Source organism: Typha latifolia, chromosome 15 (assembly GCF_019914945.1).
Source record: "Typha latifolia isolate L0001 chromosome 15, TyphaL0001v2, whole genome shotgun sequence".
In the NCBI taxonomy this organism is placed as follows: Eukaryota; Viridiplantae; Streptophyta; class Magnoliopsida; order Poales; family Typhaceae; genus Typha; species Typha latifolia.
The window spans coordinates 5,439,216-5,467,144 of NC_133100.1; the positions used below are offsets into that span (position 1 = coordinate 5,439,216).

The 27,929-nt window shown below is 39.3% G+C and overlaps 2 protein-coding genes across 2 annotated transcripts; both read right to left on the bottom strand.

The window, feature by feature from the left end:
• Positions 1–256: 256 nt before the first annotated feature.
• LOC140802441 (chloroplast sensor kinase, chloroplastic) lies at positions 257–11,543 on the bottom strand. Its single transcript, XM_073157978.1, has 9 exons — positions 10,947–11,543; positions 10,226–10,396; positions 9,818–10,135; positions 8,566–8,631; positions 8,419–8,487; positions 8,234–8,326; positions 6,860–7,086; positions 1,327–1,600; positions 257–702 (listed from the first exon to the last, which is right to left on the bottom strand). The coding sequence occupies exons 1-9, from the start codon at positions 11,364–11,366 to the stop codon at positions 454–456; spliced, it is 1,887 nt and encodes a 628-aa protein (XP_073014079.1). The 5' UTR covers positions 11,367–11,543; the 3' UTR covers positions 257–453.
• Positions 11,544–25,160: 13,617 nt separating this feature from the next.
• Positions 25,161–27,126, bottom strand: LOC140801927 (elongation factor Tu, chloroplastic). The gene has a single exon (XM_073157313.1). It carries the CDS (start codon positions 26,897–26,899, stop codon positions 25,463–25,465), a length of 1,437 nt encoding a protein of 478 aa, XP_073013414.1. The 5' UTR covers positions 26,900–27,126; the 3' UTR covers positions 25,161–25,462.
• Between the last annotated feature and the right edge of the window lie 803 nt (positions 27,127–27,929).

Below are 27,929 nucleotides of genomic sequence, written 5' to 3' on the forward strand. Positions count from 1 at the left end.
GTTATGCATTTTAGTTTAAACAGGAGAAGCAGTCTATCCTAATTAAATTAAATTTAATTATAATCTTGTCCCGTAACCTGGAAAAGAGATTACTAAAGTATTTTAATTTAGAATTTTCAGAATATAATTATGCTGTTTTAAAAGTTTTCTATGGCAATTATGCAAAAATATTATATAAAATTCCTACATTAATCAAGTTTGGGAACAACAAAGAAGCATGCTCCAAGCTATTCTCCTGATAGAAGAAACCCAAGAATTTATTAGCAGTTTCAAGGAAATATCAGATCTTTATTTTCATCCTGCCTGTTTGAAATTACTAATCTTTTTTCCATTTCTTGTCAGTGTAGCACTCGCCCATATGTACAACTTTTGAGATGAACTATCAGATAGTTAAATTATTTGCTACAATAAAATTTGAAAAAATCAGAGATACATGAATTGGACCAGGTAAATCTACGCTTCTTGAGCTGCCTCAGCCGAATAAGACTGCAGAGTCGGTAACCATAATTCTATATGGGTACCTCCAGCACCGATGGCAGCATCAATTTTGCGGGGCGAAATGACACGAACAAAACACCCATAGCTCTCGAGGATCTCACGAGCAACAGTTAGCCCTGCAATAAAGTTCCATGTCATGCTGTCCTCAAGCATACCATCCGAAAACAGATCAGCTCCAAATGGAGTGAGGGAATGCATCTGGGTCTGCACGCAATGAGAAGTAGATGAGTATACAAGCATGAAAACAAACTCAGAAATCAACAACTCTCTTCTGGATCACTGATCAATCAGCTTATTTTCTTAAAGTTGTAAGATGGCTAGCCAAATATGAATAGGAATATGTATCTAAAAGTTTTAAATAGCCTTAAAGCCATTAATATAAAAAAATCCAATTAGCCTTCATATCTCTATCATGAATTGCTGCTTTGCTAGGAATCTAGAGAAATACGAGTAAATGATTACTATCATGTTATATGGACTCAATAATTTGAGATATGAAAAACTGCAAGTAAAGGTGGAAAACTGCCATCAGGTATTCTAGTGATAAAGCCTCCAGACTGTCTCACTTGTTAGTTTCTAGTAGACTAATATCCCTAGCTTATAGCACTCACCAGCAACTTGCTGTAACTAAGGAAAAAAAAAGGACATTCTGACTACCTGCCATTAATATTTGAATAAAACGAATGATATCTTTACAGCTGATGTAGATGGAAAAGTTAACAGGTAACTAATTGGCTATGCGTTACTTAACATCACAAAATAGAAATTCAAATAAAAAATTGAAAACCAAAGTTTGTATTTCCAGTGAGAGGAGCAAAACTTGTGTACCATGTATTGCATATCAGGCCCATCATCATCAATGACTATAAGGGCTCCGCCAGCAGGTGCTCCACCAGCATATATTTGAACTTTACCACCAACCTTTGTGCGCAACAGAGCTCCTTCTATGAGATTACTGAGTGCCTGTCTTAAAGCAGATTCTTCAACAGCAACTTGCAGTGGCTCAGACGTTTCACTGAGTTCTAGAGAGCGTTGCTGCTTATTAGCAAGTGGCACTGCAGCATCAACCAAATCCTTCAGTACATCAGAGGCATTGCATGGTCTGCCTGACGTAAAAAAGGAAAAAAATAGGAAATTGATATATCACATCTCCATCACATAGGTCAAAATGTATCTTCTAGTTGGTTTCTATAATATCAACAGAAGAAGCAAGATTAACGAACTTAGAACAGATAAAATCCTGTAAATTACCAAGAAAAGTGGAATTATTACAGAATTTGGAGGGAATGAGGCTTTATGATGGCGCTGGCGGCAAGATAAAAAGGAACTTGCAATGTAAGATCCTCTTACTGTGAGATCTGTACACAAATTTCTGATAATAGCTGAAGGTTGTCTGCCTTCTATTTAGCAATTTGAAAGTTAAGGTTTCTTTGAAGATTAGAGCATGTATATGGCTGGTTTGTCAAAATAAGGTTTGGATGAGAAACAACCGAATAAAAGGGTTAGATTAGGACTGATCGATATGGGTTTTGTGATGAGCAGCCCAAAGAATAGACGTTGGTGTGCAAGAAGCAAAAAGGATCGAGGGTGGCATGAAAATGACATTCCAGTTAGGTAGAAGACAATCACAGTGTAGGATATATGTGGCTTGAATGTGGAAAAAAAATCATGTTAAGCATAAACCACAAAAACCATCTACATATGGTTGGCAGAACTATTATAGGTTGTATAGATCAAGAATGGTCGTGCCGGTCGGCACGCCCTGTGCTGACCGGCACTTGCCGTGCCAGTAGAGGCACGGCACTTGGCACAGGGTGTGCCAGTGGCACACCCCCGTGCCGAGTCATGCAAACCGGCATGGGGGCGTGCCGATCCGTGCCGTCTAGCACAGCCTCATGCCGGTCATCTGCCAATGTAAAGATTTTTTTTAAAAAAAATTTCTATTTCAATCAATTTTTATCAAATCAACTTTACTTATTTTCTTAACAAACATGATATGACATATAGAACCCATTTTTTTAAATTTTTCTTATTTTTATCAATTAACTTTTGTCATTTGTCATTTTTGAAATGACAACTTATTTGTCATTTTTTAAAATTGGAATGACAATTCATTTGCTAGACCTAGACAACCACAAAGCCGAATTTATCAGAGATAGAAGAAAAAAAGGGACCATCTCAAGCTCAATATGATTATAGTCAAATGAGAGAATGACTTGAGTCTATAAGTAGTAGGACATCAGGAAATGTGCGCCCACAAGATGATATAAGTTCATCATCATTACTATCATATCAATCACACCCACCAGAGCCATAACACCCTTATTATACTTCATATCCACAATCTGCATATGCTTATGGTGTGCCTGTGCCGTTCGTTCCCGTGTATATTCAATATCCATATCATATCATCGAAGAATTATAAAATTCTTATTTCTATGAAGACTATGTGAGACGTTATAACGAGCAATATTATCAGTGGATAAATTTTGAAGAATATCGACAATATTTAACGCAACATTCCCGTGTTATTTTTGTGCTAGCAAATAAAGTCTTTGATCCTCCTCGTCATTCTACGTTCAACTAGATATTAGTTTTAATTATTGAACTATTATCAATTATGTATTGAATGTTATTATGTGTTCAATTATATTATGGAGTATTCAATTATATTATGGAGTGTTTAATCATTAATATTAATTTTAATGAATGTATTCAATCATATTATGTGTTGAATAATATTTATATTCAACTATTATTTTATCTTTAATAAAATATGTTATTTATAAAAATAAGCTAAAGATAAAATATTCTAATGTAGATTTTAAATTTTAATACATATATTTAGACAAAAGAAATCAAAGATTGACATACCAAAGACCTAAAAACATCTCTAAATATCCTAAAAAATTTATTAAAAATATTATATGGGGCGTGCCGATGGTGGCACGGCACGGCCATCACTGGTATAGATAGCAACATAAACTTTTTGAATTCAAAGGAAAGGTTAGGAATGGCACTTTTAAAATTTTAATAATGATAAATTTTTTTTTTTCTTGTGTTAGACAAGAGGCAGTATATAGAACTGAAGATGAGCATGGTAGTAATGATGCAAGGTCTGAATCAGGATGTTATCATGCAGGATAGATAGCTGGAATGAAGTTGTATGAAGTTTGTTTGTTATGTGTTGTGGATTTGGTAATGCTGTAAAGGTGGTGATGCTGGAAAATTCCATATTAATGTAGTTCTAAGATACTACACTTGGCAGAGAGTAGCTCAGGATTGGTTTCTGAATAAGATGGATGGATGGCATCTTTTTAGTCAAAAAGAATAGAAAGAAATTAAGGTCTTGCCCATTTGTATATTATAATGCTCAATGCTTTGAATGGCATTTTTGGCGGCTGCCATGTTGGGGCCGCGCATCGGCTGCTCCGCTTTCTCAAATGGCGCCAGTGAAAGACATTCACCCGCCTAGGCGCTAAAAAGTGCCAAGTGGGCTGAGTGGGCCGATTTAGCAGACTGCTGGTTCGGGGGTTAATTACACTGACACCCCCAGTATTATACTTGGTTTTCACAGAGACTCTTTAAACTTTTTTAGATTACAATGTCCCTTAAACTTTAGATCTAAGTGAAATGGCAAATGGCATTGACGAGTTAATAACTATTATACCCCTAATAAATATATCATATTATTAGTTTTTAAATAAAAAAATATATAAAAAATAAATTACATAATTGCCCTCAACTTAACCTTCTTCTCTCCTCTCTCCTCCCCATCGTAATTCCCTTCTTCCTCTCTCCTCTCTCTCCCTCCCCACCGTCATTCCCTTCTTCCTCTCTCCTCTCCCTCCTCCCTCCTCCCCTATCGTCATTCCCTTCTTCTTCCTCCCTCCCTTCTCCCCCAATTGTTACTGCTCCTCTCCTTCTCCGTCCTCCTCCCCCAATGTCATTCCCTCGAGATTTGCACATCCCTCCCTTCTCCCCCCATCGTTACTACTCCTCCTCTCCTTCTCCTCCGTCCTCCCCCATCGTCATTCCCTCGAGATTTGTGCATCCCTCTCCTCCTCCTTCCTCCCTCCCTTCTCCCCCATGCTCCTCCTCTCCTTCTCCTCTTCTTCTCCTCCGTCTTCTAGCGCAAACATGGAAGACCCTCCTCCACCGTGCATGACGTCACCCGCTATGTGCCGCCGTCCTCACCGCCCTCCTTAGCCACCCTTTTCCTCTGTCCGATCTGAGTCCTCTACCAAGCATGACGATAAGGTGAGGGAGGAGGAAGGGAAGCTGTATTTAAATCTAATTTAACTATTAATTAGTTGTCCTAATTTAGTTATCCTAATTTAATTAAAGGGTTAAAATAAAAATGTATTTTAATTTCTATTAATTTGATTGAAATATATGAGGGCATGTAGGTCATTTTGGGAAAATATGATTGCCATGTAAGCTGACTCGCCAAAATTTTCTCACGACACACTAACAGAAGGGTGACATTGAAATTTTTCTAAAGTTCAGGAGGGACATTATAACCTAAAAAAGTATAGAGGGTCTCATAAAAACCGGGTATAGTATAGGAGGTGTCAGCGTAATTAACCCCTGGTTCGGCCCACCAAATCTTAAAATATCGAAAGCGGGTACGAATAATTTGTATATAAAGAAAACCAACTTCTCTTTCAATCCTACCTCGCCTTGTTGCTCGATCTCGCGAAAAGTGAAACAACCCTCTTTCTTTTCCTCTCCAGCTCTCCCTTCCATGGCTGGCGACAGCGGAAGCGATAGTGGTATCAACAAAGAATCTCTTTTCCTCTTACCTCAATTTGAGCCTTACCGCCTCCTCTCTTAATAGACACCTCTCTCGAGCGATACCGAACGGCGGCAAGCGGCGGCACAAGGGAACAACAGTGGTTTGCGTCGAGCTCCTCTCTCTTTCCGATGATGTGCATCATCCATATGCATCCCTTGTCCACCCACCCCACCCCGCCCGCCCCCCTCACCACATCCTACTCTCCCTCTCCGATGACGCCGATCTTACTATCGACGAGCTCTTCCCTCTCGCTCTCTCCCATTTTGATAAGCTAGTCGCTTTGTTGTCTTAGAAAGTAGAGATGAGCTAGATGATCCCTCGTTCTCTCTACTCCCTTCTTTTTTTTTCTTTTTCCTATGTTGCCACTTTTGCCCCTACTATAAATGGATGACAAGTTGGCATTTGAGAGGAGTACTGAAGGGTAATATGGAAATTTCTAATTTTCTTAGTTTTTTTTTATCTCAGTAATTGTTAAAGGAGAAAAAAAGGATTAGTTATGATTCTAGATTTTTAGCTACTTATAATTTTGGTGTTAATTTTGTTATTCTTGTGATTTAGCTATATTAGAATATATTGTATATCATATATAATTATTTTTAATTTTTAAATATTAAATTACTACAAGGCCTTGGTGCCTGTCTTATGCTTAGGCGCTAAGCATTGGGGTTTTTTGCTCACAAATTGCGGCTGCCTTTTAATACATTGACAACGCCTTACAAATGAATCATGCTTCATTACTCGAAAATGCATGATGGTTCTTTGGTGCTGACATCAGACTCAAATCATTAATCGTCATGAGAGAACTTTAATTTTGAGAAATGAGAATAGTTTAGTCCTTTTATATTAGGGCATTTTAATATTTTGTCTTTTAGGGTTTGCCTGTATAAAGACTAGTTATTTTCTTATTTGAGATTAAATGAATGTTTTTTATGAAATTTGAGATCATCTATTTTGTTACATTGGTGAATTCCAACACTTGTTGGTGGATTCCGCGAGCGCGAGTTTGTTTCTCATTGGTGGATTCCTAACACCATGCAGGTGGATTCCATAGGTTTGCTACTTTATTCTTCTCCTATCATCATCCTACATCATTCTTCTTAGCAAGCTTGTTTTCCAGATGTTACAAGCACTAATTAGTGCAACCTTATAATTCCTAAATGCAAAATATAAATCTAAATTTGATGCCAAGCGAGGTCTTACTATATGAAGCATACTGCACATACAACAGTATAGCAGCTAACAGAAGTCTCTTTTCGATGCTATGTGATGGCTGAAACAGAAGATTTAATATGGACATGAAAGTATGCAGTGAGTAGGCAATTATAGAATGAACTTTGATAAGTGAACTGCCTTCGATGATCTTTCTCAGAATGCACCTTAAGGAATTTTGTATTTTCAGTGACGAAATAGAGAGAGTAACAGAAACTGTCGTTCTAGGTCAAACCACTTTTAGACAAGATACCAACAAATAAAAGACGTAATATAAAAAGTAGTGGCAAGTTAAGTTGGAAGATTCACTTAGAAGTAGAAGTCATCATTGGATCAATTAGAACAAGTTATTACCTAGTACCATGTTGTTGCAGTGGTATGAGCCAAAGAGGTGGCATAGACATCTCAATGTCCTTCCTCTCAAAACCTAGGGGTAGCAAAGAATCCACTTTTTCTGCACCATGTTTTTCATTCTCTTCTGAACTGAAGTCCGATAACAAAGATGTTAAAGATTTTGATTGGCCATACATTGAACCATGCATTTTCTGCAGTGTATCTTCATTGTACCGCACTATGTTAGCCTGTGGAAATCCATAGCAGATACTAGAAGTATTATGAATATATCAATTTGAAGAATATTGGAATACATCAATTACAATGAATTAGCTTGGGAAAACCATCTGGAAACCAATATAATGACAGCGACCTAATTTGTTTATGTTGCTGTTACCTCCAAATAAAGCAATAATGAAGTCGGACTATTAGTGTGTTAAGGGCATGGCATTAGACTTTAACACAAATGCCCAACTAAGAATCTCATGGTTGGCTTTCATGAGGAGGAACAAGGAGATTATCTAGAATATGACACTGGTCTGACCAAGGAAGAAAGAACTGATACAGAGAGTGAAATAGATAATACCTATTTGTATGTAACTAAGAGTGCTTCACCCACACCTAAGGGAGAGAAGATATTGGAGATGCACCAAAATCTTTATTTCTCCCCCAGTTATTTTAGAAAAGGTGATATCTAGTGCAAACTCATTCTATGGGACGTCAATATGTTATTTTCACTCTAGGTAAGTCAATTCCATCTCGTCTTTTATACAAATGAGCAGGAAGAGCCTGAAGAAAATGAGAACAAGAAATTTTGATAGATATTATTCCCATTGCATAGTCTCCATCGTCAAGTCTCTTTTGCCAATAGATAGAAGTTCCAGAATGCGATTCACAAAAACCAGTGATGGTCTATGAGCCTGTATGGACAACATTGGTGGGGTGGAGAGAGGCAAGTTCCAGGATGCTCTTGCCTACCCCCATTTCTGACAGATTCTCAACAGAATGATTCCCTCTGGACTGTTACTAGGTTGGGTTAGGGGAAGACCCGAGTCAAGATTACTTATTCATAGTGAAGGCTTCTATGAGGTCCAATCATAAACAAAATGAACATAAGAATATTGATGCGTAGTTGCATCAGCAGTACCATTGGAATGTCTTGAAGATATATTTCTAAAATATAACCTATCAATGAACTTTACAGCATGCACTTTTACATGATTTGCAAAATCTAGTGAAATTACAACTATGAATCGAAAATAGAATATAAGAAAATTTCTTTTACTCTTCCAAAGTTCTCTCCCAGATTGTTAGAATGACATACATACGGGACACTGATATACCATGCTTCAGAAAGCTAGCAGATTAATAAATAGTAGAGGATAGGGGTGTTACCTTGGTAAGGTAAACAGCATCTTGGATTTGTTGTAAGGCATTTTTCATATGATCACCTTGAATGAGTATATCTTGAATCACATCATAAGGTATCTATCAAAAAGAAAGATAATAAAACTCCTAAAGTCAGAAGGTTCCCACAAACTTGTAGACATCTATGTGATCATAATATGCAATTTCCACACCTCACTTTTCTTCACGTAAACAGACAACATTTTTACAAGAGCTCTAATGCTAGACAGAGGCCCACGAATCTGCCAAAAAAATTTATTAATACATCTTTCCAAGTAGTTAGCATTCAGTATGGTTACAGTAACAGATAAATAACTTACTTGCTCAACTAAATGACTCATTCTGACATTATTTTGCCAAGATGTTTGTTGAAGCAACAATGCTTTCTGGAAGGAGTGAAACAAATTAAAACAGACAAAAGTAAAGCAACTAAAAATATGGTATTTGAAAGCAGGCAATAGCTAGTATAACTTAATATTTAAATGCATCTCTTAGTTTGATTTCATATTTCCAAATAAGAAACAACATTGATAAGTGATAACCAATATGGAACATGTCCAGCAGTGCCAGGCTGTGTCAACCATGCCAACGACATGGTAGGCCATGCCAGAGGCCAGCATGGTACCTTTCCATGGCCCAGCTATCCTTCTGATGTCCATTTATCATTCTTAAAATGACGCGTCACATATCAAATATGTAAAAGCTAGTTAGGTTCCCCGAGAAGAACATAAAAAATACAATTTGATATAAGTGAATTTATGGCTTCATTGCATTTAGTGGTAATAAGGAGAAGCACTAACTCCTCCAAATCTATCATTTTGTTGTCCAAGTAAATTATGATTTATGAAAACCATCTATTTAACATAACATGCTTGCATGAATAAATTTATTTGTATATGTTCATGTCAGATAAATGTATGACTATATGTATGTGTAATTGTGTAGACATGTGCATTCTTACTACCAAGAATTTTAATATCTTTCATGGTGGATACTTTGGACCTGTGCGAAGTTTCTTTTCTAGATGATATGGCTGACCAGATATCAACATAGGCTGGCCAAGGAAAATGCAAGGATGAGAGGATCTTGAATAGAGAGTAATACAGTCAGTTGGCAGGTAGGAAAAATACCAATCTCGTTAAGCACAGACTAAGATCATTCAGAGAATGAATTAGATAATGATCACTGGATATGCTTCACCCACACCTAATGATGAGGGTGATGGGAGATGCACTACAACTCTTTGCAGTCACCAAAGAAGTGGTGATGCGTGAAGCAAACTTATATTTGCCCCTGCAGTTGATGAATTCCAAGACGACTCTAGTCAAGGATGATAAAACAGTACAAATAACAGATTGTAGTATAGCCATATTGAAGTAGACGCTGGAATTAACATGACACTTTAAAATACAATTGAATATCATCAAATGGTTGATCAGTAATCAGTTTATCTAGGTTTCTTGAAAGTGGTCTATTATCAATAAAGTGATCTCTTATCTATTAAAGTTACTCATGGTTTAGGATCCTATCACAGAAAATATGAACAGGTAGCAAAACTAACTTCGGAACTACCTGATCCATGACATATGCCATAGCAAGAGATCGAGAAATCATAATAGCTCTGGATCTTTGTTCAGTAGTGAACTGACTAAAAACCTTCATCACATCTTCTTTGAACGGCTTTATTTCCCACATTTTCCCATTGGAATGAGATGACAGACCATATGATCCATTTTCAGGTGGACTATGTGGGGACTGTTGTTCAGTACTAAGTGCATTCATGTTCATTCGCACTTCTGGTATTGGAATCTCTGCAACTATAAAACCCACAACAAATGGATGTTTCACCATAGGTAGAACTACAGCTCCAGATTCGGGTGAAAAGTCAACCTATAACTCGTAATGGAGCGGATATTTATCAGATGCCAAGTGCATGACCTTAATATCTATTACTAGTGAAATATCAAAGCGCCAACATACTTGTTGTTTTGACATTGCAGATTCAGCCGCACGTAGACCAGCAGGTATAGCAAAATTACCAACTAATATTACACATTCTGCACTTTCAGGAATATCAATTCCTGGGGAAAAAGCAACTCGACGTAGTTCCAACTGATCCATGACATAACTGCCAGCTGGTCTGACATAGACCTGCAGAATTGAAATTCGAGTATAGTTAGGCTGGAAGCCTGAAACATTACATCAACCGACACAAATAGCAAAAAAGACACAAATATAACTATTTTGAATATTGGAATTTATTTGTAGTTTATAATCATGCTAGCATGGTGGTCATTTACAAGGTATGCCAGATGGATGATAAAGTTGACGCAGAACTAAGGGCAAAGCAACATCCTGTGCCTTTGCAATTCTACACAGATATATTCCCGTATAACTATATAAGTAAGATCATTCTTTTGAAACATAATTAACTGCATAAATCTATTTTAAATTACTTATCCTGACGATGTTCAGAGAATGTTAAAGTATAATTAATCAAGTTTAACCTATAAATTTTGGAAAGATTTCTAAATAGATGAGCTTTCAAAGCTTGGAACATTTAGTTAGACAGAAAATTGTCCTTTAATCTAGGGACTAAAATTCTCACTCAGTAACCTCTGCACATATATAAACTCCTCAAGTCTTTGCAAATTACACAAATATACGACATAAATGATCACCAATTTCAAATCAAACTAACCGACAGGATCGCCTCGGGGTCGACGACCATCCGGAACAGCTCGAGCTGCTCAAGGCACAGCCTCTGGAAGTCGGGGCTGGGCATGACGAGCCCACTCTTCCCCTGCTTCTCCACCCGCTGCGTGAACGCGACCGGCGAAGACGGAGACGCGCGGCGGATGGCGGCGGCCAATGCGGCGGCTGAGGAGAGGGAGAGATGCTGCTCCTCGCCGGCGTTCGGGTCGGGGAGGGCGACTGGGCGAAGAGGGGAGTGGCTTCGGAGGATAAGGTGAGAGGAGTGGTGGTGGTGGTGGGCTGGATTGGATTGGGGAGCAGTAGGGTTTGGGATGCCGAAGGAGGGAAGTTTATTGGAGGGGTGGAGATGGGGGATAGTGGATATGAGATTTGTGCAGCGGAAGAGAAGGCAATTGGAGAGGAGCATCGTGGAAATGAGACGGAGAGAGAGAGAGTGAGAGAGAAACAGAGGGAGAGGATACTTGAACACTTATTACATGGGTATTGCGGCTCTTTCGGACTGCTTTCTTTGTCTTATCACTTTATATGATCTATGTGGTTGGTTTAAGACCAGATGGGTGATGCTACGTTTAAGCGTTCTGTTCTTCTTTCTTTCTTTCTTTCCCCTTGTCCTTCTAAGGAAAACAATTTCATTATCTGAAAAATAGGTGCAAAAATACTTCATTATCTAGGAAAATAATTAATCCAAACGGAAGAAAACCCCAAGTCTTCCCTAGGTTTGCTAACTCGTTAGCAACTTAGTTAGCCATCCTGAAATATTGGGTTAAAAAAGATATATTTAAAATGTAAATAAGTTGGAAAATGTCGAGATGTGTTCTTGCACTTCCATGGAACAACAAGTTTGTAGTTGAGTATATTAATTAGAACTTTTCAGTCAAATTCGATAGTCAAATTTATGAGACTCTGATCGCAGGCTTTGAGCAGATAGATCCATCTTCAAGGCTTCCACTTCACATAAAGAGGGTTATTGGCTTGGCCACGAATGACACCTAGATAGAATTGGGCCCTAGCTTTTGCAAATGATAAAGCCTAATCTTGTCTTAAGCAAAAGAACAAAAGAAACCATGAGTGTTGATTGTGGTGGTGCCTTCAGTAGGTCTAAACCATTTAGCAAGTCTATCTAGATTTCTTTGGGCTGGATTGGGCCGTTGGTGGGCCTAAACAGATTCAGTGCTAGAGCATTTGATTTATCGTCATTGGCTTCTTTTTTAAATACAAAATTATTGTGAGCTTTTCACATTATGAACTATTTAGCACTTCAAATGAGTAGCAGCTTTATTTAAGAAGTTAGCACCTTTAAAGATTTAGTCGCCTTTTGTCATGGCCCAAAATAGTGAACTACAACTATGAACTTTTGTGACTAAACCCTATATAAATGTGGCAGAGGTCTCTTTTTTTTTTTACTTATTAGTCCTATATCATAGACTCCATGTATCAACTCTTAGTGAAAATGTGCTACGCATGTGGAGTCGATTGGAGAGCAAAAGAGTCTGATCGGATCTCCCTCAAATCTCTTGTAAGAAATTACTCTTTTATTTTTCCACCATTAATGAAAGAGGCTTCTCACTCTCAGCTGGGGAAGAGTTAATTCATCTTTATCCTAGGCTAATTGCACAAATCTAGTGGGATCCCTTGCAAGTAGAGTTTTCTCACAAGTTTTTAGAATTAGATTCTTGACATTTGGTATCATAGCAGTTTTAACTACTCGACGTGGGGGAGAAGTAAGGTATATTCATAGCAAAATCCACTCGTTTGGGCACCTTGGCAGATTTACCGCGGAGAAATAAACAAAAGATACAAGACCTGGCCAGCAAATTCTAGAGCCACATTGAAACCATGAAGGCAACCATGGATCAGTTCCAAGCTCACATCTGCACACAAATGGAAGCTCTTTCCAAGGTTTGCATAAGCTTCATGTTAGAGACAATGAGGTTGAAGAAGATAAGTCACTTTTGATTCAGTCTTCCATAAATTTGAAGAATCGAGGAAGGTAACCTCCACTAAGAGATGGTACTTTAGATTCTAGCGGTCGCTCTCATCCCAACTGGTTGACGGGAGGGATTGGGACTTGTAACATACACAAAAAAAGAGGCATATGCCAACATACATAAAAAAAAGAGGCACGTGCCAACATACAAAAAAAAATGAGGCATGTGCAGGGCATGTGCCCACCCTCACATCCCCTCACTTGGCGTGTCTTGGCCTGACAGCCTTTGTCAGGCTAAGGTGAAGTTTCTCCAAATTGGATCTCCATTCAGGGTATCACCAAATCAAAGTTCACCTAACAAATATTGAAAAAATGGCCTTCCGTGTGCACTTTGGCCATTATGAGTTCTGAATGATGTCCTTTGGACTTTGCAATGCATAGCCATCTTCCAATCACTCATTAACTCTATTTTTCAGCATCGATAAGAAGATTTATACTTATTTTCTTTTGACGACATATTTATTTATAGCTCCACAATAGAAACTCACTGGCAACATCTTGAATAAGTGTACTGAAAATACTCAAGAACTCCCTATTTGCAAAGTACTCTGAAATGCATTATTGCGATAGAGGAGATTGAGTACCTTGGACATTTATATTTCTAAAAAAGGGGTGTCAACAAATCCTACGAAAATTCTATGCATGAGTAATGGGTCAGCGCCCACAAATTTAAGGCAGCTAAGAATGTTTTTAGGATTCATTAATTATTATAGAAAATTTGTGAAGAATTATAGATTAATTGCTAAGCCCTTAATAGACTTGTTGAGGAAGAATAGTTTCAAATAGTCTAGTAGAGCCGAGGAGGTCTTCTAATATCTCAAATCGGCCATGATTTCCACACCTATCCTACTCTTGCGCAACTTCTCTAAATAATTTGAATTGAAAAAAGATACAAGCAATGTGGAAGTAGGAGCCGTCCTACAACAAGAGAGCCACCTAATAGCTTATTTTAGTAGTGAACTAGGGTAGAAAATCATTCTTATTCAGTTTATGAAAAGAAACTTCTAGCTATTGTCATGATAATCATAAGGTGGAAATCTTACTTAGAGGGAACTCACTTTATAATACACACTAATAATCAAAGTTAGGTATTTTTTGTATACATCTCACTATAGCAAAAATGACTCTTTAAGCTATTGGGCTTTGACAATTTGTTTAGAGTGAATGGGGTAGCCGACACTTTGTTTAGGCTACCCGAGGCAAATAACTCATTTTGTGCTATGTCTAGTGTTACTTCTTCTTGGCTCGAGGAGATAATCAATTCCTACAACAATGGCAACCTTATCTCTACTTTATTATCAAAGTTGGCCATCTCCGAAACTCATGAGGTTTACTCACTCTCACAAGGAATGATTAAATTCTAAGACAAAATATATATATTTAAGTTACAACAAAGATAAGGCATGCCGTAATTGAGGCCCTCCATGCTTCACCAGTGGATGGGCACTCAGGTATCCAAGCCACTTATAGGAGAGTAAAATAATTTTTCTATTAGTCTAAAATAAAACATCATATAATAAAATTTGTACAATGTTGTGATATTTGTCAAAGATATAAGCATGCAACCACACACACTGACGGACTCCTACAGCCCTTACCAATTCTCATATAGCTATGGAATGATATTACTATGAATTTCATCGAAGGACATCCGAAGTCAGAAGGAAAAGGGATCATATGGGCGGTGGTAGACTGATTAAGTAAATATGCACACTTTCTTGTATTATCCCACCCTTTACAGCACCACAGGTGGCAAATCTCTTCTTTGATCATATTTACAAATTGTATAGGCTATCGGCAACCATAGTCGACCATAGTCAACGACTGTGGTTTTATTTTCTTTAGCTAGTTTTAGAGGAAACTATTTAAACACCTTAAAATTTCACTTCATTTTAGTATAGCATATCATCCATAGTCTGATGGTCAGACCGAATAGGTGAATAGTTGTTTGGAATCTTATATTCATTGCATGTCCAGCTCTAGACCCAAGAAATGGGCTAATTAGCTACCGCTAGCCGAGTGGTGGTATAACACAAACTTTCATAGTAGTCTTGGCATTAGTTCCTTCCAAGCCCTTTACAGGTATACCGCTCTACAGTTAGCATTGGCCATAGATACATCATCAACAGTAGTTTTAGTGGAGTCCTATATCCAAGAGAGGCAGACGACGATCCATCTTTTACAGGCTAAACTATTCGAGGCTCAAACACGCGTGAAACAATTTGCTAATAGACATAGGATCAAGAGGCAATATGAGGTAGGGGATTGAATATATCTTAAATTACAGCCTTAAAAGAAGATCATATATGCAGATTAGGCCTAACTTCAAGCTGGCGACTAAATACAATGGGCCTTATCAAATCATGGCTAAGGTCGATACAATTGCTTACCGTTTTTATCTACCACACCGGATGCCAAGATCCATCCCGTCTTCCATGTCTCTCAACTCAAGCCCCAATTAGGAGTAGGGAACACCACTAGTTCTACACCGCCATTGACATATGTTGACAAGGAATCTCTCCTTCACCCGGACAACATTTTGGCCTGATGGATGGTTAAACAAAGGAATAGGCAATGTCACAGATCTTAGTGCAATAGTGCAATTCCGGCTTAGAAGAAAATAATGGGAGGATTGCCACGCCATTGTAAGCTAGTTTTCATCCTTAGACTCTTAAGGACAAGGCTCTTAAGGGCAGGCAAATTTTCATGGCCTAGAACAGTGAAGCAATCGCGATGGAGAAGATGACTAGGAACTTTTGCGAATAAACCACGCCAAGAACATTTTAATTTTTGGAGTCAGCAGCCATTCTAGGTATTTAATTCTCTATCCCTTGACTTAGCCCAAAAGCTAGTTATAAAGATCTTTGTGGGTTGGCCAACCAGTATGGAGGCCAGATATGACATATATGATTCACAAGAGCACTCCCAAAGTACAATTTAGTATTAAAGATTGGTTAGAAATAAACCAAGCAACCAAATCACTATTAAAAGAGGCATCCATATCGAGAAAATTAGGTTTGAGAACAATTAAAGTATTTAAAGAGGAGAGAGAATCAAAGAGGAGTTAAAAAAGATGAATAATATCTTAGCCATACTTCTCAAATGTCGGCCATAAGCATAACCCAAAGCTTATCGGATCACTAGAGAAGATCCATAGCCTACAGATCCGAGAACCCTGTCCAATAATCCCTCAGATTGCATATACTTAACTCTCAATTAAAGGCTTATGACAAGTGTCTCAACCAATCTGGTGAGGCCCTTTAGAAGAACAACCTTTACCTGAGTGAGGGTGGATTTCTTCAGATCCTTCAACTTTCCTTTAACTCGAAAGAGAATATTATCATAGTTTCTGACTTTAGGTTTGGACGGAAAAATATAGATACTTAAAGTACTTTAAAAGGTTAAGAAATATTCAAAGTGGAGGCTGTAGTTTAACTTGGTATCTGGCTGGCCCAACTAAGAAGATAAAAAGTCTGATTTACTCCGGTTAACTTGTTGATTTGGTTAGCATAAAATACTTAGGAAGAATATAATATTAACAATCAAGATATCATCTATATGAACATTAGGTCCAAAATTTTGTAATCACTAGAGATCTGAAAGGGAACGTAAAAGAGATACAGATTTTCTCTTGTTTGAATAAACATTTGAAAAATAGAGGAAAAAGAAAGAAAGAAAAAAAAAATAGACTTTCATAGTTATTTTTAATCACCAACTAAGCTCCAGCATAGCGAAGTGCAGTGTCAACCACTTTTGACAAATGGAGAAGCCTCAAGGTATAGTGAAACAAATATTCTTTAAGTTCAAAAAAAATGAATCATGCGATTATAAAGAAAGCTATTATGCTACATTGAAGCCCGCAGGGTTACTTCAACCCCTATCTATTCCAAATAGCATCTGGAAGGACATATCTATGGATTCTACTTGACATTTGGAAATCAACATACCTAAAAAATATCGAATTCCAAATTACGAGCAAGGTAAACAGGAGATCCCTCCACATAAATGCAGAAGCTGTCATAATAAATCAGAGTATGATGACAATTTCATGATCTTATCTTCAGCTGTTCCTTTCATAATCAAACTAATCTAGCTCAATGGCAAGACAGCAGCAGTCAACAGTATCTAGGAATTTCTGCAACTCAAAACTAGGGGTGTTATCTAATTGAATTTGAACTGGATTCAAGTCCAATCCAAGATAATCCAATAATAAATAGACCAAGATATTAAATTACCTTTCATTTAAAATCTGATTCAATACGGAATTCAATAAAATTAAATAAATATGAATCCAATCTTTATGAATTGTGTATAGCAAACTATGACATATCTTCAAAACACAAATGAAAAGCATAACAGGAGAGTGATTGTTCCAAAGAACAAATGGAAAAAAAAGCTTGCGTTCCTGTTCAATGGAGTATGGAGATATGACAAAATAGATGGCAAAGACAACAAAAAGAACAAAGAAAAAAGCTTTAGGAAAGAACATGAAATGATGATATTTATGTAAAAACTAGCTGATTCTTGAAAAGCAACAAGTCAATAATATATACCAATTGCAGCTTTTCAGAAAAATCCATCCTTGGAACACATAAGATATATAAATAGAAGTTAGTAAATGATACGAATCGAATCAAATTGGATCACATCAAAGGGAGATTAGGCTCAATGGATTGAGTCTAATTATCTTATCTGGTTATTTAGTTTAGTTAGAGTCTTAATATGTTAGAATTTTATTTAATTAGCTAAATCCAACTTTGCACAGTTTCGAAAAAATATTCGTAGAATATTCTACACATATCCAAATAATATCAAACCAGTTGGATAAGATTTCCAACCTCCAGATCTACAACTTTGACATTCGACTTCTCCAAATTCGAAATTTATCTACGACAAACTGAAAGCTTAATCCTAGAGGTAATCGGAGAAGATAAGGAATACTAATTTAGTTGGTTTATTAGAGTTTCATAATGTTTTAGTTGGTTTATTAGAGTTTCATATTGTTTTAGGACTTGTTAGCTAGCCTCTATAAATATGTGAATGGCAGCCAACTTCATTATGCTATTAGAATATTGATTTCTTGCCTTTTTATCATTTATCTACCATAATCTCCCTCCTCCCTCTTAACCATCCTTCCACCTCTACCGTTGGCAAGGTTTCTCCTAACTTCTAATCTCACTCGACTGTCGAGCCACCCCTCTTTTTTGGAATCTCAACCACTTTGTTCCCTTCGTCTATATCCCTAAATCACATCCATAGTCCACCTTCATCTCCATATCCCTCCATAACCCTAACATCCACTCCACCTGTCACCACCACCATTACCTACGTTATTCCGTGTTTTCGTCCCTGCTACAGTTTGAATATGCGAAGGGCATAAATACGAAAGTTGTAGATAAGAAAGTTACGGATCTAACCCAATTAGTTTCGTAATTTTCTGACTACCAGAGAATATTTGACGAATATTTTTTCACGATTGCGTGGATTGATTTCTGTAATACATCTATATCTTGAAAGAATAGTTGTGTAGCCTATTTTTGGTTCTAGATCTTAACAATTTGATATCAGAGCCTATCAATTGGTATCAGCGCTTAACAATTTTATATCAGAGCTTATCGAGTGGTATCAGAGCCCAACAAGTGGTATCAGAGCTTATCAATTAATATTAGAGCAGGTGAACCTCAGACCTCCATTAATGGTTGAAACAAGAAAGATGATATCAACAAGGAGACTTATGGAGAGCTTACCAATTGGTATCAGAGCTTAACAATTTTATATCAGAGCTTACCGAGTGGTATCAAAGCCTAATAAGTGGTATTAGAGCTTATCAATTGATATCAGAGCAGGTGAACCTCAGACCTCCATTAATGGTTGAAACAAGGAAGATGATATCAATAAGGAGACTTATGGAGAGCAGACCGATAAGGGAAGACTCAATCCACGATGACCCTAACTGTGAGGTCGATTCCTTTGGAGCGACCACGGTAGTAGGATCGAGTTAACCAACGTCCATGAGTGCGAATATAGATGAAATTATGGGCATGTTCCATACATTGATGCATAGAGTAACTCAATCAAAATGATCATAATGATTTCAAGGAATATGTCATGAATCGATTTGATTCGTTATCTCCTCGACGGCGATCGAAGTTTCAAGAAGGACCAGCGGTGGGACCTCATCGAACTAATACCCCACATGTCTCGGTGCGTCATGTGAGTGTCAATGATCCCCTTTTACCTATGCATACACATCATTCCCCACCTCCATTGCAAAACCCAGGACCGGCGGTGGTGGAACCTGAGAATCGTGCGGCACCGATGCGCTTCGTCGATGAGGAGGATTGACACTATGAGGATGAGGTTGATCCCTGTGGAGATGGTGATGGACGTGCTCGAGGATTAGAGAGGGTGATCAACCTGCACAAAGGTTTAGACCTGAACCAAGGATCTTTCATGAACTCGACAATGCTATTTGGGAGAGAACTGCACATTTGGACTTTCCAAAATTCTAAGGCAATCCGGATTGGGTGTTCAAGTTGAACAATATTTTGATTGTCAAGGTACAACAGAAGATGCAAAAGTACAGATGGCAAGCTTTCACCTCCAAGGAATGGCATTGCATTAGTATAGATCGGTTATTCGTGGTGGTGGATTTACCAGATGAGCTAATTTTTGTAGGAGGATTACACACAGATTTGGGACAGCGGCATATGAAGATTTTGCTGCCATATTAAGCAAAATGATTCAGAGGACAACCGTATTAGAGTACCAAGCTGAGTTTGAAAGAGTTAGTAGTCGTTGCGAGCCACCGTGGCCCGAACGAACATTGATGACTACATTTATTTTAGGACTGCGGGATGAGATACAAGCGGATGTTCGTGCTCTATGTCCTACTACTCTTGAGGAGGCCTTTGAGAAGGCCGTGAGGATGGAACAAAAATATAGGGCTCAAAAGATGGCAGCGAAAATAAATTTGGGCAACCGAGACGGGCGATTTGCACCTAGAATGCCGGCTGGAAATTCTGCGGTTTCAAAAACAGCGGTTGTGAGTACTAGACCACGACCACTTTTGAGACCTTTTTCCGATGTTAGAGGATGCACAAGACCCCCCGTTTGAACTCTCACACCTGCCTAGGTGGAGGAGCAAAGAGGAAGTGCATTTGCTTTCGATGTGATGAGCGGTCATCGATGTTCTAAGTTGATCGGGAGTGTGATGCTTATCGACTGTATTGAGGAGGATGATGAGGTTGTTGATGATGGAGAGTATCCAGAGGAGGTCCATGAGGAGACCATTAAGGAGGGCATGGAGGAAGATATCCAAGCTGAAATATCAATGTATACATATTCAGGTATTTCCGCGCCAAGGACGTTACAAGTAGACGGACTCGTTAGAAAGCATTGTGTGCACATCCTTATTGATTTGGGGAGTACACACAACTTTCTAGACGAGAGATTAGTGAGGAGATTGGGTTTGGATGTTGAACCGACCATAGGATTTGATGTTGCTATTGGAGACGGCACGAAACTTAGGGCGGAGAGCTTGTGTCGTCAGGTTGGTATACGAGTACAAGGGCACGACATCATTGTGGACTTGTATCCGTTGGCGCTGCGAGGAGCAGACATTGTCCTTGGTGCTCAGTGGTTATAGAGTTTGGGACCCATCACATTTGATTTTCGGAGCATGTGGATGAAATATAAACAAGAAAACAAACATGTGCGGCTTGATGGCGTTCGGTCCTTGCCGATTCTTGCGATGCAACCTATGATGGGGCTGCTTTGTGCGTATGATTTAACCTATCTTTTTCAGTTAGGACTAGTAGGAGATGATCCTCAAATGAGTTCAGGTAATACTATTGAATTATTTAATTTATTAGATAACTTTTTTGGACTATTTGAGGAGACAAAGGAGTTGCCACCGAGGAAAGCAGCGGACCATCACATAGAGATTATACCCTGGCTGCACCGGTGAATGTGAGGCCATATCAGTATCCACATGTGCAAAAAAAAGTTATCTCAAAAATGGTAGCCGAGATGTTGAAGCAAGGCTTAATTCAACTAAGTCATAGCTCATACTCATCCCCCGTGTTATTGGTGTGAAAAAAGGACGGAACATGGCATTTTTGTGTCGACTATCCGGCACTAAACACTATTACCATCAAAGACCGGTATCCCATTCTGGTTATCGAGGAGTTGCTGGACGAGCTTGTAGAGGTGACTATATTTAGTAAGCTTGACTTGAGAGCCGGGTATCATCAAATTAGAGTTCACCCGGTGGATGTGCACAAAACTGCATTTCGGACTCCGAACGGACATTACAAGTTCCGGTTGATGCCTTTTGGTCTCACCAATGCTCCAGCTACCTTTCAAGGCCTTACGAATGATATATTTCAGCCTCTTGTGAAGGTATGTCTTGGTATTTTTTAACGACATTTTGGTGTATAGCAGGACTGAATTGGAGCATTGGCGGTATTTGGAGGATGTGTTGAATTTGTTGAAGCAAAACCAATTGAAGATCAAAAAGTCCAAGTGCCTATGGGGAGTACCACAAGTGGAGTATTTAGGCCACATTATTTCAGCGGATGGTATAGTGGCGGATCCTCAAAAGGTTGCATGCATGACCGCTTGGCTTATTCCTACTACTACCACCAGATTGAGAGGATTTTTGGGGTTGATCGGATATTATCGCCAATTCATCGCTAGATATGGCAAGATCGCTGCTCCTCTCACTTCTTTATTGAAAAAAGACTTTTTTAGATGGACGAATGAAGCCACTATAGTTTTTAAAAAACTGAAAACAGCAATGACGACGGCACCCATTCTAGAGCTACCGAATTTCACGAAAGAGTTCATTGTGGAATGTGATGCGTCGGATGTTGCCATAGGAGCTGTACTAATGTAAGAAGGACGTCCCATTGCCTATCTTAGTAAGACTTTATCTTAAAAATCTTAGCAATTATCGACTTATGAGAGAGAGATGTTGGCAATTCTGCATGCGGTGACAAAGTGAAGGCCTTATTTGATTGGTAGGCAATTCATTATCCGAACCGATCAAAGGAGTTCCATATTTTATGGGACAGCATATACACACTCCGGCATAGCAGCGATGGGTCATAAAATTGATAAGATATGATTATGAAATCCAATACAAGAAGGGAACTAAAAATAGAGTGACGGATATAATATCGCGCCAACCCGATACCGCTGAGCTTGTAGCCTATTCTTCTCCTACCTTTCCCTTCCTTGATGAGCTGAGGTATGCATGTTCATCTGACCTAGATATTTTGAGATTGTTGCAGGAGGTGATGGATGATCTAGACCGCCATCCAGAGCTAGAGAATCGAGGCAGTTTGCTGCTGGACCGCGGATGCATTCAGGTGTTAGAGCGTATTGGTCCGGTTGCATATCGTTTGGAGCTGCCAGAGGGGTCGAGAGTGCATCCTGTCTTCAATGTTTCATTGCTGAGGAAGCGCATTGAAGATCATAAGATCGTTGGATCAGTTCTACCGGAGCCATTGGAGGAGATAGAGATTGTAGAGCCAGTTTGTGTACTTGCTAGGCGCCGACGACGATATGGTACCAGATTGGAGATGGAGATTTTAGTTGAGTGGCTTGGCAAGCCATTAGATGAGGCGACATGAAAATTGGAGAGTGACATTTTGAAGCGTTTCCCTGACTTTTCACCTTGAGGGCAAGGTGGGGGAAGCGTGGTGAATTGATACAAATCGGATCACATCAAAGGGAGATTAGGCTCAATGGATTGAGTCTAATTATCTTATCTGGTTATTTGGTTTATTTAGAGTCTTAATAGGTTAGAATTTTATTTAATTAGCTAAATCCAACTTTGCATAGTTTCGGAAAAATATTCGTAAAATATTCTACACATATCCATATAATATCAAATTAGGTGGATAAGATTTTCAACCTCCAGATCTACAACTTTGATATTCATGACTCCTCTAGATTCGAAATTTATGTGCGACAAACCGAAAGCTTAATCCGAGAGGTAATCGGAGAAGATAAGAAATACTGGTTTAGTTGATTTGTTAGTGTTTCATATTGTTTTAGGAGTTGTTGGCTAGCCTCTATAAATATGTGGATGGCAACCAACTTCATTATACTATTAGAATATTGATTTCTTGCCTCTCTATCATCTATCTACCATAATCTCCCTCCTCCCTCTTAACCATCCTTCCACCTCTACCGTTGACAAGATTTCTCCTAACTTCTAATCTTGCTCGACTGTCGAGCCACCCCTCTTTTTTGAAATCTCAACCACTTCGTTCCCTTCGTCTATATCCCTAAATCACATCCATAGTTTACCTTCATCTCTATATCCCTCCATAACCCTAACATCCACTCCACCTGTCACCACCACCATCACCTACGTTATTCTGTGTTTTCGTCCCTACTACAGTTCGAATATGTGAAGGATATAAATACGAAAATTGTAGATCATGAAGTTACAGATCTAACCCAATTAGTTTCGTAATTTTCTGACTACTAGAGAATATTTGACGAATATTTTCCCATGATTGCGCGGACTGATTCTTATAATACATCCAGATCTTGAAGGAATAGTTGCGTTATCTTTGGTTCCAGATCTTAACAATTTGGTATCAGAGCTTATCAATTGGTATAGAGCTTAACAATTTGATATCAGAGCTTACCAAATAGTATCAGAGCTTATCAATTGGTATAAAGCTTAACAATTTAATATCAGAGCTTACCAAGTGGTATCAGAGCCTAACAAGTGGTATCAGAGCTTATCAGTAAACAAACATAACGTAGAAAAAAAATAACTATAATATCGACGAGTCACAAGGAAATGCATCTAAATGGAATAAGAATGTGGCATAGCTAAACCAAAGAAGAAAACATTACACGCCCAACATATCAATGACATTCATAGGTATCAGATTATATAAACTATGCAGTGGCAGATCTAATTACTGAGAAAATGTACTGCAGATCCTTAACAATAATTGTTTTAGTTGTTGTCAAATATTTTGCTCAAAAAGAAAACATGCTTGCATCTGCATTTGCACATAGAAATAAAAAATGCAAAGAAAAAAAAGGGATACAGAATTAAAAAAAGTATGAAAACCTCTTCCTCTTTCTTCAGTCCCATCACCTTCTTTTAGAAGGAACCAAATAATAGAAGAATCCTTAAAATACATGATACTTGAACAAGAGAATAACTACATGAAGGATGAGTCTATAAAGCATAAACTACGAATTGGCCTTTATACCTTGAAGGACTATTCTTGAGCTCTGAACCCGTGGTAACATATAGAACAGGAGATATGTCAAAAACCAAATGGATTTAGAGTAAAGACCACCTTGATATAAAAACCAACAACAGAGTAAACTAATATGAACAAGAAATGCTGGATAAGGAGTGCAAGGCCACAGTGGAAAAGAATAGGACATAATAATGGAAGAAAAGAAAAGGTCTATATTTAAACACACCACTCCTAACCAACACCATTCATTCCCTCTCCTTTCCACACCCCCAACTTCACCCTCTTTTTCCTCCTCAGAAATCCCCCCACACAAAAATAGCGACAAAATTCAGAATGAATCTTAGAAAAGTTGATAGTTAGAATAATAAACTAAAATCATGGGGAAGAAGGTTGTTGTTGAAACAGATGCTCCTGGGCAGTTAGCCAGTAAGTTTGTCTTTGAATGATCAGTTATTCCAAAGTGATGCACACAGCAACACATGCAATGGAACTCATCTCAAAAGGTCAAATGGATTGACAGCAAAAGGTATCTCAAGTTTCAAATGATAGCAATAGAGACATAAACATCGGACTAGACTAAACAAGACTAGTGTAGAATTCTGATGACCATAATTCTGATGAACATGAAGGCATGAACAACGAGAAAGCCATTGTGAATGAACAAAAAAGTGTAGAAATCTAGCTAGAATACATTAGCATGTCCCTAAATGAGTATGGAGTAGAACATGTAATTGCACCTACACCTTCATCAATCATGATTGTTAAAAATTTATCTAGAAGAAGAAAAGATGCCTGTAGTTCTAAATAACAAACTGATGATAGAAGCGTGCAAGACAATTGAAAACAGAAATTTGGCAAGTTTTGAACTTGATATTGTGCTGACAGAATGTTCTGTAATGACATGTATGAATTCGTAATAACACATGATAATCACTAGTCTAACAATGCAATTTTCTAACAATGAATGCCATTTCTAAAGGATCAGTTATTAGATCAACAAATAGAACTGCAATTACAAAGTTCCATTCCAACAGGACCAACTTAGCACATGGATAGATAACTACCAAGAGAAAAGCACAGAATAAAAGAAAAGAACCAAAACTGGAAGATGTATTACAAGGGTCTTGACTCCATGGTTTCAAATAAGGATTTAACCTGAAGTATCTTTGATCTAAGATTTCCAACCCACTAATTGACTCCCTGCAAATGGAAAAGAAGAAAAATTACAAAGTAATGGGCATAGGAAGAGAACATATAGGGATCCAAAATCACTCATTCAATGATGGACTGGATGACGCCAGCACCAACAGTCTTCCCGCCCTCCCTGATGGCGAACCGCATCCCCTGCTCGCAGGCAACCGGCATGATGAGCTCAACGACCATCTTCACTCGGTCTCCAGGCATGACCATCTTCGACTCCTCATCCTTGTCATTCATAATCGCAGTCACCTTCCCAGTGACATCAGTGGTCCGCATATAGAACTGGGGTCGGTACCCGGCGAAGAAAGGCGAATGCCTTCCGCCCTCCTCCTTCTTAAGCACGTAGACGATGGCGGCGAACTTGGTGTGCGGTGTGATGGTCCCCGGCTTGGCGAGGACCATCCCTCGCTGAATGTCGGCCTTCTGAATCCCACGCAGGAGGAGCCCAACATTGTCTCCGGCCATGGCGTCGTCGAGGATCTTCTGGAACATCTCAACGCCAGTGACGGTGGTATTACGGGTCTCACGCAGCCCGACAAGGTCGACTGTGTCGCCGACCTTGATGGTGCCACGCTCGACTCTTCCCGTGGCGACGGTGCCACGTCCGGTAATGGAGAAGACGTCCTCGACGGCGAGGAGGAAGGGGAGGTCAGTCTGGCGCTGGGGGATGGGAATGTAGCTATCGACGGAGTCCATGAGGGAGTAGATTTTGTCGACCCAAGGGTCGTCGCCGCGCTTGAGGGTGGGGTTAGCCATTAGGGCCTCGAGGGCGAGGAGGGCGGAGCCAGAGATGATGGGGACGTCGTCTCCGGGGAACTCATAGGAGGAGAGGAGCTCGCGGACCTCGAGCTCAACGAGCTGTAGGAGCTCCTCGTCGTCGACCTGGTCCTGCTTGTTGAGGAAGACGACCATGTTGGGGACGCCGACCTGCTTGGCGAGGAGGATGTGCTCCTTGGTCTGAGGCATCGGGCCGTCGGCGCCGGAGACGACGAGGATGGCGCCGTCCATCTGGGCGGCGCCAGTGATCATGTTCTTGACGTAGTCGGCGTGGCCGGGGCAGTCGACATGGGCGTAGTGGCGGGACTCGGTCTCGTACTCGACGGTTGCAGTGTTGATGGTGATGCCGCGGGCCCGCTCCTCGGGAGCGGCATCGATCTCGTCGTACTTCTTAGGGGCGCTGTTGCCGAGGGAGGCGAGGGCCATCGTCAGAGCCGCCGTCAGCGTCGTCTTGCCGTGGTCCACGTGGCCGATTGTGCCGATGTTGACGTGGGGCTTCTTGCGCTCGAACTTGCCGCGGGCAGCGCGGACGACGAGGTGGCGGTCACTGCGGCGGCGGAGAGGTGATGGGAGAGAGGAGGATGAGGTGGTGGTGACGGTGGTCCGGAGAGAGGGGGAGATGGAGAAGGAGGAGGAGAGGAGGAAGGAGCGGTGGTTAGGGTTCTGGCGAGATGAGGAGGGGTACGAGGGAAGGAGGGATTTGGAGGCGGCGGAAGCGGTGATGGAAGCCATTCTTTTGAATTGGGGAGTTGGAGAGGAGATGGGTAAGGGGAAGGAAAGGGAAAGGGAAAGGGAGGAAGTGGGGGAAAGTGGATGAGGAGAGTAGAGGGGGGAGAGTCTTATCCTAAATTGGAAGAGGAAGAGGAAGAGGGGATAAGGATGGCCTCACATTAAGAGGGGGCGTGGCTAGGGGTTTGGGGAGAGGGTTAGCCTGCTAGGATGAGAGTTTTCTGATTTCACCGTTTCTCGTTTCATATCTCCAAAAGATATTCTTATGGTTAATATATTTACAAAATTATATTCTAAATTTGTGGTTTAGTATGATTTAAATCAAAGTTGAGCGCTTCTCCCTTGACTTGTAAAGGAATTTAATGGTTAAGATTCTATAATAGGAATGTAAACAAAATTAAAAGATAACACTGATTCAATGGGTAAATATTTTTTTTTTGGAAGTTTTTTTTTTTTTAACCGAGGCTTCTTTTTACTCTCCCTCTATGCAATTTCAAAACAAAGCCTAACCGATTGATTAAAAAAAGGAAAAAAATTACTCTCCAATTCTATCCTTCCGACAATGTTTTCTCTCCTACTTATTTCCGATCTCATCGGAAAGTGTTGAATGGAGTGCGCGAAGTTAGTTGATCCTTTTGGCCTTCACACAATATTCTAGTAAGACTATTTTTTGTGCTTTTATACTTATAAAAAAAAATTCACCAGCTAACTACATTCGGTGATAAACATGCAAATTTGCATATGTGGCCATTTTAAGGGATGGGGATTGAAAAGATCAACCAAATTATTAGATAAAGAGAGAGGAGAATGAGGATTGGGGCGATGAACCAAATTATTAGAGAAAGAGAAAGTGGGGAATGAGATTGGAAAGGTTAACCAAAGTACGAGAGATTTTTTTTACTTAAAATTTTAATCCCATAATTTCATATTAAGATAGATTTTTTTTTGCAAGTATACACTTTATTTATAAATCAAACCTAATCCTCAATATAATTTTAGATTGTTTCAAATTAAACTTGATTAATATGTGGCC